The 13,731-nt window shown below is 39.0% G+C and overlaps 1 protein-coding gene across 9 annotated transcripts in view; it reads left to right on the forward strand.

Moving 5' to 3' along the window:
* The first annotated feature begins 6,444 nt into the window (after nt 1-6,444).
* Nucleotides 6,445-13,731, forward strand: part of C2H8orf34 (chromosome 2 C8orf34 homolog) — a 420,116-nt gene continuing 412,829 nt past the window's right edge. For 6 of the 9 annotated variants that reach the window (XR_012128242.1, XM_073229640.1, XM_073229642.1 and 3 more), the window contains exon 1: nt 6,445-7,050. Coding sequence is in view for 8 of the 9 variants with exons in the window: in XM_073229640.1 (XP_073085741.1) it covers nt 6,982-7,050 (69 nt within the window). In the remaining variant the exon portion in view is untranslated. The remainder of the gene's footprint in view (nt 7,051-13,731) is intronic. The other 3 variants (XM_073229639.1, XM_073229641.1, XM_073229643.1) reach the window with 2 other exon arrangements.

Genomic DNA, 13,731 nt, shown 5'->3' on the forward strand with positions numbered 1-13,731 from the left:
TGTACTTAAATACTTTATACGTACATGGAAGAACATTCTATTGAACAAAATTAATTAGATTTTTTTATGCATGTTAAAAGGGGATTTAAACATAAATGACTTGACAACCTGCTTATTGGAAATGCCTAATGATTACCTAATGAAGTATCAGCATTTTCTTTATTCTTTCTTGAATTCATTTATTCTTCCATCTGCCCACTTATTCATGCATTCATTTAATTTTTGGTTGTCTATTTCTCCCAGGTGAAGTTAGAAAGTTTAGCTGCTGCTCCTCATGATCTCATCATAAATCTTTTTTGGTAGATATATAATAAGTCAGTGTCGTCTTCTGACATTTGTGGAAGCTTGGCATATACTTAGACATAAAATTCTCTGTCTCTCAGGACCAAAACCAGCTGAGTAGTGGAGGAATGGGTATTATCCATAGGAAATGGGGCAGCATTTGTTTCAGAAGGAGGGAATTTGCTGACTACTTTAGGTACTATAGTATCTAGAGTGTTTTGCAAAGAGCTGTCCTCCTTTTTTTTTAACAAATTTCCTCTAGGTAATGTGGTTCCACTAATTCTGCTAAAATGTGCCTTTAACCTTTAGTGATGAGGTTGTTGAGATGTGCTGTGCCGCATTATGTCTAAGCATTAGCTAGCATTTACAGAGATGCATGTTTGAGAAATAGGTCCAATGTTACTTATTCCTTGACAGCTAGTCTGGAGCATAGCACATACTGTCCTGGGCAGACTGCCTGTGTTCCCAGAGCATGCACCAAGTAGAATTGTTTTTCCTTACTAAGTCTGTTGCTCTTTTCTCCTTCCTTTCAATAAATTCAGTGTCATGTTACAGTATTCTGTAACATTTTTCATATTTTACATTTTTTTTCTCTTCCTAACAAAGACTTTCACTTATTGGGATGAAAAATCAAGATAGTGTCATTCTGGAAATTATAAGTAAAAACCATGCCAGAGTTGGTGTCTGTAGATGTACTTTGAATGATTCATGATGTAACTCAAACATGTTATAAATAGTTATTGATGTAAAGTATTTTAGATGATTGCTTATAAACATGCCACATATTAAAATTTAAATATTAAAACCCAAGGTTTAAATGTGGAAATGAAAGAAATAGAAATGTCATTTGAGAAAGCTGGATGGCAGGATTTCATAAGCTGGCAGCATCATTTGAGTTCTCAATTTAGTGGGCCTCGTAAGTTGATGTTATCAGCGCAGTTAGAAACAGTACTAATGTGATTAATTATCATTATTCAACTCACAAGAGACACATATAAGCCAGTTTGCTAATATATTCATTTAGTATGGAGCCAGAAAATTACCCCGGTAGGTGCCACCCAGGCTACCTCCATTCTCATATAATCACACTAGGGAAGTCAAATTATTCATCAAAATACCTCTTGGCCAAGATGAATTCAAAGCAAAGGGGAGTGGTACTCTTGGAACACTGCAAAGCTGTGGGAAGCAGGATAGTAGTATTTAGGATGCTACCCTGGTTCAAATATGGACTCTTGCTCCTTACTAGCTGTGACCTTGGGCAAGTTACTTACCCTCTGTGTGCCTGAGTTTCCTCATCTGAAGACATGGAGGTAAGAGCAATACCTACTTCATGATATTGTTTTGAGAATTAAATGAGTTAAGGCAGTGGATAAAGTGCTTGTAACAGTATCTGGTACCCAGGAAATGCTGTATATTGCTCATAATTTGCATTAGTCTTGAGAGGCATTTAAGCAGAGATGAAAAAGACAAATGCTCTGTGACACCCCCAAGACCCCCAAGATGAGATTACTCCTGTGTGCTGGGTCCTGTAGCCTTTTTTAAAAAACTGAAGTATAGTTGATACAGTATTATAATTGTTTCAAGTGTAGGACATAGTGATTCAACATTTATATACATTACAAAATGTTCACCACTACAATTGTAGTTAACATCTGTCACTATACCAAATTATTACAATATTATTGACTACATTTCCCAGGCTGTACTTTTCATTCCCATGACTTACTTGTTTTATAACTGGAAGTTTAAACCTCTTTATCTTCTTCACCTATTTTGCCCATTCCCTCATTCCCCTCCCCTCTGGCAGTCACCAGTTTGTTCTCTGTATTTTTGAGTCTGATTTTAGGTTGCTTAGTTGTTTGTTTATTTGTTTTGTTCTTAGATTCACACATAAGTGAAATCTTATGGTATAGGTCTTTCTCTGTCTGACTTATTTTACTTAGCTTAATACCCTATTGATCCAACTGTGTTGTCAGAAATGTCAAGATCTCATTCTTTTTTATGGCTAAATAATATTCCATGGCATATATACCACATCTTCTTTACCCATTCATCTATAAAGGGACATTTAGGTTGCTTCCCTATCTTGGCTATTGTAAATAATGCTGCAATAAACAAAAGGGTGCATATATCTTTTAGAATTAGTGTTTCTGTTTTTCTTGAGTAAATACCCAGAAGTAGAGTTTCTGGATCATATGGTATTTCTATTTTTAATTTTTGAGGAATCTCCATACTGTTTTCCACAGTGGCTGTACCAGTTTATACTCCCACCAATAATATAAATTATATACTATTTATAACATAATTTGTATTATATGAATGTGCCCTTTTCTCCACATCCTCACCAACACTTATTATTTCTTAATTTGTTGATATTAGCTGTTCTGGCTGGTGTGAGGTGATATTTCATTGTGGTTGTGATTTGCATTTCTGTGATGATTAGTGATGTTGAACATCTTTTCTTTGTCTATTGGCCACCTGTATATCTTTGGAAAAATGTCTATTCAGATCCTCTGCCCAGTTTTTAATTGGATTATTTGTGTGTGTGTGTGTGTGTGTGTGTGTTGAAGTTTATGAGTTCTTTGTATATTTTGATATCAACCCCTTATTGGATCTATCACTTGAGAATATATTCTCCCATTCTGTGCTGGGTCCTTTAGCTTTTTGTCCTGGTAGGCAGGTATGGATAATCACCAAGAGTTTCTGTTGCTTTTCCATTTTCCAGGCTTCATGTAGAAAACTTTTTTACTATTATAATTTTTTAATATGGAGTAATATACTTGAGTAGGTCATTTTATATTCTAATCTATATTTACCTTACAGCTCTCTTTTTGCATCCAGTACTATACCTTCCTTTAATTAGGGGAAAATGATACCCTGACTTACTACTTTGATTAGCAAGATTTTCTTTCCACCTAGGCCTTCTTCATGTAATTGGTTTAGTAGAGTTTATGTGAACTTTGCAAGTCTCAGTCTCAGGGAATTGAGAATGATAATGCTATGATGACAATGGTAACAACTGAGCACTACCCTTCTTGAATCTTTTCTGTATGCTTGACTGTGCAGAATGCTTGCTGTTATCTCATGAAATGCTTGTGATAAACGGATGAATTAAGAACTATTTTCCTTTAATTTACATATAAGAATACTGAGAATAGAGAGGTTAAGTAACTTGTGAAGATCACATAGCTAGTAAGTGGCAAAGCCTGGCTTCTAGTTCAGGCTGGAACTCCAAGGTTGGTATTCTCAGTGATTATGCTGGGTAAATTCCCAAATGTGTCCCTCCCTTTCAGCTGGGCTTAAACCACTACTTAGGAGTAAACAAGAAAGCACTTCCTAAATGTTCCTGGGGAGCTACTGAAGAGAGTCAAATTCATTGGACACCTAAATGACTTCTCACACACGCAGAGATATGAGGCACCAAGTTATGCACACAATTAATTAAATGGAACAAAACAGAACCTAAATGCCATGTGTCAGAGACAAAGTTAAGCCCAAAGAACATTGATTGAATCAATGTAGTAAAATCTAATTCATTCTTTCAATTGCTATTTATTGAGTGACTACTATGTGGTGGGTCATGAGACATAGCCCTTTTCACTAAGGAACACTGATATCTGCAAACTAAATTCTTGACTAATTTTCAAGATAAAAGTTAGAGAATGGAAATAGCTTCAGCTTTGGAGTTAGCAAAACCTGAATCAAAACCTAGTCCTATTATTCACTGGGTGACTTTGGGAAGTAATTTATAATCTCCTAGTCTCATTATAGAAAGAAGGGGGTCATCTTTGATTCTCTTTTCCAATCTCATCCTACATACAGTTAATCAGCAAATTTGTCTTTAAATATTTCTTGAATATATCCCTTGTGTCTGTCCTCACATCCCCCATCCTAAGGCTGGATTTCATGATTTGTTTATGGATTCTGTAAACCAGTTGGTTTTGCTACCCCCATATTCATTTTCAATCTATCATGCATGTTTGTAAAACTTTACCTCACTGAAACACATCTCTGCTCAAAACCCTTTAGTCACTTCTCATATCCCTGAAGATGTAAGACTCTACTTCTTAATAAGGTATATAAAACCTTTAATGAGCTGAACCCTGCTTAGATTTTTAATCTCCTATGCCAATCTCCCTCCATACATACCCAGTATTTCTCCTAACCTGTTTTGTGCCTTTGTGACTTACCACATGCTATTTTTTAATGCCAAGCCTGAGACATTATCCCCATCCTCACTCTACCAATACCATCTGAAAAACTAAAATTTTACTCCTCCTTCAATGCTTTGCTCAAATACCATCTCCTTTAAGGAGCATTCCTTGAGGATCCCAAAATAGGTAATTTTTACATTATCAGTATGTGTACAGCATGTTTTATACATGTATATTAGCACAATGCATTCAAATGTCATTATTTTTGTATTATGCCAATTGCTTTTAGAAAACTGAACACCTGAGAATAAAGACAGCTTTTCACCTTTGAATCCTGAGTCCTAATGTAATGTCTGCCATGGAGAGGCTGTGCAATAAATATTTATGGTAGTAATGAAGTCAGGTTTGCAGATCAATGGAAAGAACCCAGAAATGCTTTGTGGAGCAGGTGGTATTTGAAGTAGGTCTTGAAAAACTTCTGAAATATTTCCTGAATTTAAAAAATATTAGGATGATCAGTATTCTAACATATACAAATGTTTACGTCTTCATCCCTCTCCTGTTAGTACATAAGAATTTTCCTGTGTAGCTTTGTCTTTTCTATTCAAGGCCCTAGGTGCAGTGCTCAGAGCATGCTGAAGACTTAATAAATATGTTAATTATCCAATTTGAAGAAGCATCTTCCTCATGTCTCCTAGAAGAAGGTTCCACACTGATTTTCCAGTACTATATGGTATCAAAAATAGACCCAGACTTTTTAGCTGGGTCATTGATAGCTCTACACCATACCTTAAAGCAAATAAAAATATTGATACTTTGTATATTTAATTTCTTCTGAACATATTTAAAAATATGTAAGGATAAAAGAATGAGTAAGTATTCCTTTGATCCACAATGGAAAAGGTCTGAAAACCCTGGGTACCTCACTGCTGTTCAGCTTAACTCTCCCTGGGCAGATCACTTGAGTCTGATTGGAAAAGTAATAGCTGGGCATCTTTCTACTCCAAATGGTGTCTATTTCAGGTTATCAGTGATGGTTAAACTCTTGGGTATTCTGACAGATTTCTTATCTGAATAATTAAATGGAATAACAATACTTTCTGGGCTATTCCCTTCTTGGCTATTGCATGTTTCCACATAAGTAGTTAATTTAAGAAGCCATGCAGATGAAAAAACACTGACATCAATAAAGAAATTATGAATTGCAGAAATCTAGAACACAGTGGAGAAAGAAAAATCTATACTGTTGCAGTCTGTTTTAAATACAAGTATTCCCTTCATTTTAAACCTTCCTATTTAACTAACATAAATATTTTGTCCTGGTAGGTATATCATGGTTAGGAGCCAGGGAAATCATCATTAGGGTCCTCAGTGTTTTTCATTTGTTTGTTTAAAGAAGTCTAAGAGCTCTGTGAAGAAACCTCGTTGTCTGCAGATCTTCAGCTCAGAAATCCCTGCATAATAAGAAAAGTTTGGCTAACTTTCAGGAGCTCATGTAGAATCTAGAGGAAACATCGTGAAGTGGAACAGGGTGGCATCTGGTTGTGGATTATTGTATGTGGATTAGGAAGGCAGATTTGGAAAGAAGAGTTGGCTCGCATTTATCTCTTTTTCCTGTCAAAAGCTGCGTGTTTCTCTCCCAACCTTTGGGTGTCTGCACGTTGGGAGTTTTCAGCTGAGTTCTCAGCCTACAGTCGCCCGTCGAATTGATCGAGGCCAACGCCAAGCCCGATTTTCAACCTAAAGACAACTTCATTTTAGCGGCAAACACACCGTCTCACAACTCTGCCCTTCTCGCACCCTGAGCTAGTTTAGCCAGAGCAAGAGGTGCCGAGGAGAGGTTCAGAGGGGCGGTGGCAACGACCCCCCTTGGCACTGCATTTTGTAGCTGCCAGGAGTAGCCAACAAGCACCAGATTTATGTGCACTTTGAAAGAAGCATCTCCACCATTGGCTTTTTGAGCGGCGCTGTCGCTAGGGAGCGGCAGGCAGGCGAGCACAGCCTCCGGGAGAAGCCCGGGCTGTTTGTTCCTGTAAGCCGGGAGAGGGGCCCCCACAGTCCGGCGGGCAGGTACACACACGCACGCACACGCACGCTCGCGGCGAGTTCGAGCCCCGCGGCCGCTGTCCGCCCGAGGGCGCCCCCCGTGCCTCTCTAGGCGAAGCAGCGCCCACCCCTGATTCCTGCTGCTGCCGCCCAGAGGAAAAAGGAGCCTGGAACCTCCACCTCGAATCCCCCTCCGGCGCCGGGCGCGGCGGAGAGCTGCGGGGTGGGCGCCCAGGGGAGAACGCGGGGAAGAGTTCGCCCTCGCCGAGGAGTTGTCTGATTGGGGGCGCGGTGCCCGGGCTTCCAGCTCTCGGCGCCCCACGCGCTCGCGCCTCCCGGGGCTGCAGCCCACGCCCGCGTCCGGGGCCCGGCCCGCCGCGCCCGGGAAGCCGAGCTCTCGCGCTCCCGTCCCGGCCCGGCCCGGGGGAAGGAGGTTGTCCCCGGCCGTGGCGCACGGCCGCGCGCTCTTCCCGCACTCTGCGGCCGCAGCTGCCTCTCCATGGCGTCTCATCAGCAGTCCCGGATCCAGGCTTACCTGGAGAAGAACAAGATCGGTCCCCTGTTTGAGGTAAGGCGCTGTGGCAGAGGGCGGTCCCGTTTGTCTTTTGGGGAGGGGGTGCGGAACACCCCGCAGGGAAGGAGAGATGGAGAGCAAACGCGCGGGAGGGAGCGGCTCTGTGAGGGCCAAGTGTCCTGGAACTCGGCCGGGAGGGCACTTCGCGGCTTACCTGAGCGCGGACAGGTGCGCTCGGGAGGGCCCAGCCTCAGCCTGGCAGGGGAAGTTTGGGCCGTCACACTGTCCGGCACCTCGCTGCCGCATGCACAGGACCCGTGCAGGCTGGGACGGACGGATGCACACACTTAGACTACCTTACGTACGCACCCTTCCCAGAATTCACACACTATCTGGCGTGTTGGATTTTTTTTTTCTTTCTTTAACGTGGACAGTAGTAGAACCCGAAAAGGTGGTGGAGGTGTTTGGCAGTGGGAAGCTTAACTGGGAGAAAACTGAACTGGTAAGGATTAGGCTTCAATAAGTGCGGGAGTGTGTTGAGTGGAATTGTCAAACTGAGATGCTGACATTGGTCTCTGGACGGCAGGAGCGTCCTTTGCATTGCAGCCCCTACATGTGCTAGGAGGAGAAAGGGGCGGAGAAGGGTTCGGGAGAAGCACACACGTATTTATAGGAAGGAGACACGTAGCTCTGAGTTATTTTCTCTCGCCATCAAAGAATTGATGATCAAATTCAGTAGGAGAAAGGAAGAGCGGGAGGACACGAGAAAATGAGACCTGGAGACCGAAACCCAGCCCCGGCAAAGCGTCCCGCCGGTTGCCGGGGCGCTGGGCAGAAGCGGAGGCCGGCGGGGAGGGACACCCACCGTCCCTTCCCCTCCCCGCCCAACAGTCCAGCGGGCCAAGGACAGGCAGCGAGAGGACGTGGGAGGGTCGAGATGCGCCCCCCTCCACCCCGCCCCAAAGCTGCTGTGGCCACTCTTGGGGATTTACATGTGCTTGGCGTCTAAGGTTGAAAGGCGGCAGGGGTAGAGGTAGCGAGGAAATGGTGCTGCTTCTATAGGACTGAACAAAAGAGCATGGAACTGCAGAGAAGCAAAATAATGAGATTAATGCCCTAGCTGGAGAAAGAGGGAGGAAGGCAAAGGTGTGATCAGGTCTTTTCCCTCGGGAGGAAGGGTTTCAGATAACCAGGATTTGCAAGATCTCTTAGTCACCCCCCCCCCCCAACTTAAGTTAACGTTGTACTTGTCTTGAAAAATAAGAACATTGTTTCAACCGAAACTCGTTGTATAGAGTCATAAAGTCCCGCGGTGCTCGTATTGATTCTTGTTTCTGCCAGTGTTAGCAAAAGGAGTCTATATACATTCTACTTCTATTTTTGCTTTCAGTCTAGTGACTAGAGACTAAATAATCATTCAGATGATATATACATGTGTGTGCCTACACACACACACACACACACACACACACACATATTTTTTTAAAACAGAAACGTAATAACGCTTTGTGGTTCAGTGTAGTAATTGCATCAAAAGAAACATAAATACTTGAGTGTTTCTACTCTCCTAGAACATAAAGTACAATTTACAAGGGAGAATAAGTGCATTGTTTTTAAGAGACTATTCGCATTTGTTAACTTTTTAAAAAATTCCCCAGATTCTTCCCAAGTGATAATAATAGAGTTTGGAATATATGTAAACTTTCTACAATAATTAGAAAAGAAACCAAACTTAGTTTTTATCAAGTGCTCATTTTTAAAAATGCTCACCAGTTAGTTCTGCATTGAATTTAAGTGATGGCCAAATTTTCTCATAAAATCGTGACCTTTTCATGAGCAAACAAGGACATACACTTTGTACATATTTTATTTTTCTGGTGATGTATTACATACATTCCCATTAGCTTGCTTTGCAGTGATGAACAGTTAATTTTTAAGAGTTGTTGTGCACTTTAAATAATTGATTAGAGAAAATAGATAAGTTCTCTTCTACTAAAAACAGGTCCATATGCAACAATTATGATCATGACAGAACTTGGTTCTGAGAGTACACATTCTTTGCAAAACCGGAAAAATCTCGCTAGTTTGTAGACTGTCTCGCCTCATGCTGGAAAACCAGTGAAACTAGTGTAAAATGGATATTGTGGATCTAATATTCTCCAAGCATGCAGGATGTTGGGCAGTGGTTCTCATAGGAATTTTTCAGGAGCTCAAAAGAGGAGGCCAAGAATCTGAACTTAGTATGAAGTGGCACAATGATTGTTACATATTTAATTACTGGAACACATTATAAGAAACAGTGACATAAGCTAAATTCTCCTTTTACCAGTCACAGAGTGAAATAGGTGACTCCAAGTTTTATTATCTGTGCTTTGTTGTGACTTTTCTGTGTAGAGACACTGGAGTTGTTGACATAGGCTAACTTTACTTTGAAAACATATGAGACCTGACAATATGTCCCCTTTATGGATTTTGTAAGTTAGGAATGTTTTAAGAAAACTTATTGCAATGAGACACTTTAAAGAAAGAATGTGAATATTATTTAAAACAATAGCAAAGGCAACATATTCTGGTATTGAGAATCCTTATATCCTGTTTTTGTTTTTAACCTGTAAGCATACTTAGTTTATTACTAACATTTTATTATTTGAGAAGCTTACCAAGTGCTACACACAATATGGTGTTTTAAAAACTACTTTAGATTAAAATTAATCTCATTTCTGGGTCATTTAGGGGTATAAATTTGTACTACCTTTAGATATGACTTAAGATGTTGAGGCGTTACAAAACCATGCCTAGAAATCATTGCACTACAGACTTCCACTATAGACATTGATATTTTAATTAAATAATATGAGTACATAAGGTGAAAATGGTAATATTAACTTAACATTCCACAAAATCTTTGAAATTTTTATGTGATACTTTTAGTATTCTTATTGGCTTATTCAGGGCAGGCAAGTAGTGAACACCAGTCTATAAGGAATGCTTGGTATCATTCCAGTAAATTATAACTATGATTCTATTTAATATAGATTTCCACACATAATTCCTTAATTGACTGGGAAGATGTGAAATGGTTTGGCTTCCATCAAAGTAGAACACTTTTGAAACATGAAGAGGCAAGATGCATGGCATGGTGCAAACACAAAACTTATCTCAAACAATAAGAACAACTATTGTAAAAGTTTTACTTAGTTCCCAAGAGGGTATATGATGTGGAACATCACAACAAATTCCTTAATTTCAGCATAAAGAAGTATGCAATTTTCAGTTTCTTTTGTTCCCATTAAATAAATAGAATGATTATTTGAAATTTTTTCCTTGGAACAGTGTTCAGTGTATTCATATACCTTGGCTTTTAGGCCTGATCACACTCATAAGAGGATGAAATACCAAACAATTGAAAAGCAGAATAATGGGTTTTCATAAAGTCGCCATCAAATTTTTAAGTCTCTGTGTACTGAAGTTATGGCAAACCAAATTTACTACATTTCTCTAAATGTGGTCTGACCTACTCCAAGTAGAATGGAACCACTTTATCACCTTCTTTGCTTGGTTCAAAATACTTATCACGTGGTCTAAATTTATGTGAACTGATTTAGCATATCTGTTATGAGGTGGGCTTATATCAAATGTGTGGTGAACCATAAGCCTGCATCATTTAGCCACTTAACTACTGCACAGCTCATTTTTCTCTGGTATCCTGCCTCACATTTCCCAGCCACATCCACAGTCCTGAACTCCAGTTGGCCTGGAAAGGTCAGGAGATTTGTTACATATGAGATGGGGGGATGTTGAGAAAACAAATATATTGAAAATAATGCAACCCAGCTCTCTCACTGATGAAGATGTGAGCCACAGATAGAAAAGGAAAAATGTAGAATGAACCTTGTGGTGGATTGAAATTGGAGGCATTGGTATGATCTCATGATTTCAAGAATAGAAATAGATGTAGATATAATAGAAATAAGTATAGATATGTGTGTATTAACATATGTGTAAATCTATATGCTTACATTTATGTCCTTACTCTGTGTACTGTGAGGGCCTGAGAATAGTAACACCCCAGTAGCAATGTGCACATGTAATGACTAGATTTTGGGTTCTAAATACCATGAAATGATATTTTCCATGAAATGAAACCAGGTGTCCTTAGAGAAATTGCTGATTTTTAGGCTTGAGGCTGGGAAAGTAGAAGATGAAACTGGAACATCTTTTTATGCAGGAAAGTAAGGAAGTGGTTAAAGAATGACAGAAACATGACAAGAGGACATAGAGTTCAGCTTTAAGAGGCTAAAATTAATCAATTTTATTAATTTATTAATTTATGCAGGAAAGTAAGGAAGTGGTTAAAGAATGACGGGAACATGTCAAGAGGACATAGAATTCAGCTTTAAGAGGCAACTAATTAATTGTAACAGATTATCTTACTGTATAAAACAGCAATATTTTATTTCACGGGGATATAACAGGATACATGAATTTATTCACTTCATGGGAGAAGAGAAAGCTTTACCTTATAATAAAATGCCAATTAATAAAGGTAGAAGATATGATGGAATTAGGGAATCACTTGTTGACAACCATTTAATAATAATTCAGGCAATTAACATTAACTGATGCTAAAACCAATGGGTAAAAGTTGGATGAGGAATGAGATATTACATATTCTTTAATATCTTTCTGCAAAAGAGTTAATTACAAAGGGGAAAAAGTAACTTTATAGTGAAGAAATTTGATACTACTTTACTCAAGTGATGGAACAAACCAATATTGTGTATACCTTGATAGGATGCAGTTAAAATAACATGACATCACTTCTGTAATATTCCTGTCAATAGTTGAATAGTGAGAAAATAGCTCATAAACCTGCTTTCCTGGAGTCTTCAAAAATGTTAAGGTCGTGAAGGTCAAGGGAGGTCTCAGACTGAAGGGACATAACAGCTAAGTACAAAATATGGTCCTAGAATAGAAACTTTTGGTATGTAGGACATTATTGAGAAAGTTGGCAACCCTTGAGTGGGGTCTCAAGGTGAAGGGTATATTGAGTTCTGTGGGCTGTTCATATTCTTTTTTCTGTAAGTTTAAAATTATTTCAAAACTTAAAGATAATAAAAATAAAAAGAGCATGTAGGAAATGAGTATTTACAAAATAGTTTATCCACTGGGTTTCTTTAAACATTAAATTATGTGATTGCAATTAAGAATTGTAGCAATGGTTTATGCATGGAGACCAATAAATAACAAGCTGAAATTCTGTGTAAAGACTATTTACATTCTGGTTAATTAAGCATATGTAGTTTCCTCTTCTTCCTGTCAAAGTTTTATTGAAATATCAGCAAGAATATGTAAAAAAATAAACACATAGGAGTGCTGGAATACAAGAGAAGGTGCTAGGGCAAAGACACTGTTTTTCCTTCTTTACAACAGAAGTTCTTTATTATAAGTGCTGGCATCTCTTTTGTACCAATATGCCATCAGGTGAAATAGAGTCAGTGATATGTAGTAAGAGTATTTGCAAGGCCCTCAAAGGTGCTTTAAAATAAATGGACTCCACTGGGGCAGGCTTCTCACGTGCTGCTGCTTCTTCCTGCTAGTTAGAATGCCCCTTTGTAATTCCACCCTTATTTACTCCCTCCACATCCTCTGATAACCACTGATCTCCTCTTTGTGACTATGGAATAATTTTCCTTTCTAGAGTTTTGTATAAAGTGAATCATACACTATGCACTTTTTTTGGGCATATCTTATTTCATTCAACATAATTAAATTTGCAGTTCATTCCATGTCATATTATGTGTCAAACATTTATTTCTTTTTATTGCTGAGTAGTTATTTTATATGGACAAGCTTTCAGTTCTCTTGGGTAAATACCTGGAATGGATTGGCTGCATCATGTGGTAGATGTATGTTTAACTTTTTAAGACTTGAGGCACTAGTTTGGAAATGTGTATGTACAATTTTACATTCCTACAACAGTGTACAGGAGTTCCAGTTCCATATTTTTACAAAAACTTGGTATTGTCTGTCTTTATAAAAATAGGCATTCTAGTAGGTTTGTGTGGTTTTAAAATAATACTTATTTCTCACTTTATTTGTTCACTTCTGTCACACATTTAAAGTGTCTCAGAGACTAAAATAAGAGTGACTTTCTGATGGAATGCAGAGCAGTCATACATGGGATATAAAACTAGGGAACTCTGTCTTCTCATATATCACACAATCTCATTTTGTGGTTTTAATTCACATTTATATTGTGGCCCCATCCTTACTCCACCATCTGAGGCCAGGGTCAGTGGAAGACTTCTCTCACCCCTGTGATAATGAGGCATCACTGAGATAATGTCACAGGAGGCCTAGAGAAGAGTCAGGATTTTCATCATCATACAGTGGCAAGGCAGCCCCGCTGCCATGAGATCCATGCCAAGATACATCATAATTAAAGTTCTGAAAAAAAAAAGACAAGAAATATCTTGAAAGCAGCCAGAAACACCATACCTATACAGAAAAATGATTTGAATGACAGCATATTCTCATCAAACCCATGGAAGTTAGAAGGAAGTGGAACAAAATTTCCCAGTGCTGAAAAAAAAGAATCTATAATTCTATACTCAGAGAAAATTTTCCTCAGTAATGGAGGGGAGATCAAGAGAATGTGTTGCCAGCAGGACTTTCCTAAATGTAGGCTAAAGGAAGTTCTCCAAACAGAAAGGAAATGGTGCAAGATAAAAC

The sequence above is a fragment of the Manis javanica genome, chromosome 2 (assembly GCF_040802235.1).
Source record: "Manis javanica isolate MJ-LG chromosome 2, MJ_LKY, whole genome shotgun sequence".
Taxonomy (NCBI): Eukaryota; Metazoa; Chordata; class Mammalia; order Pholidota; family Manidae; genus Manis; species Manis javanica.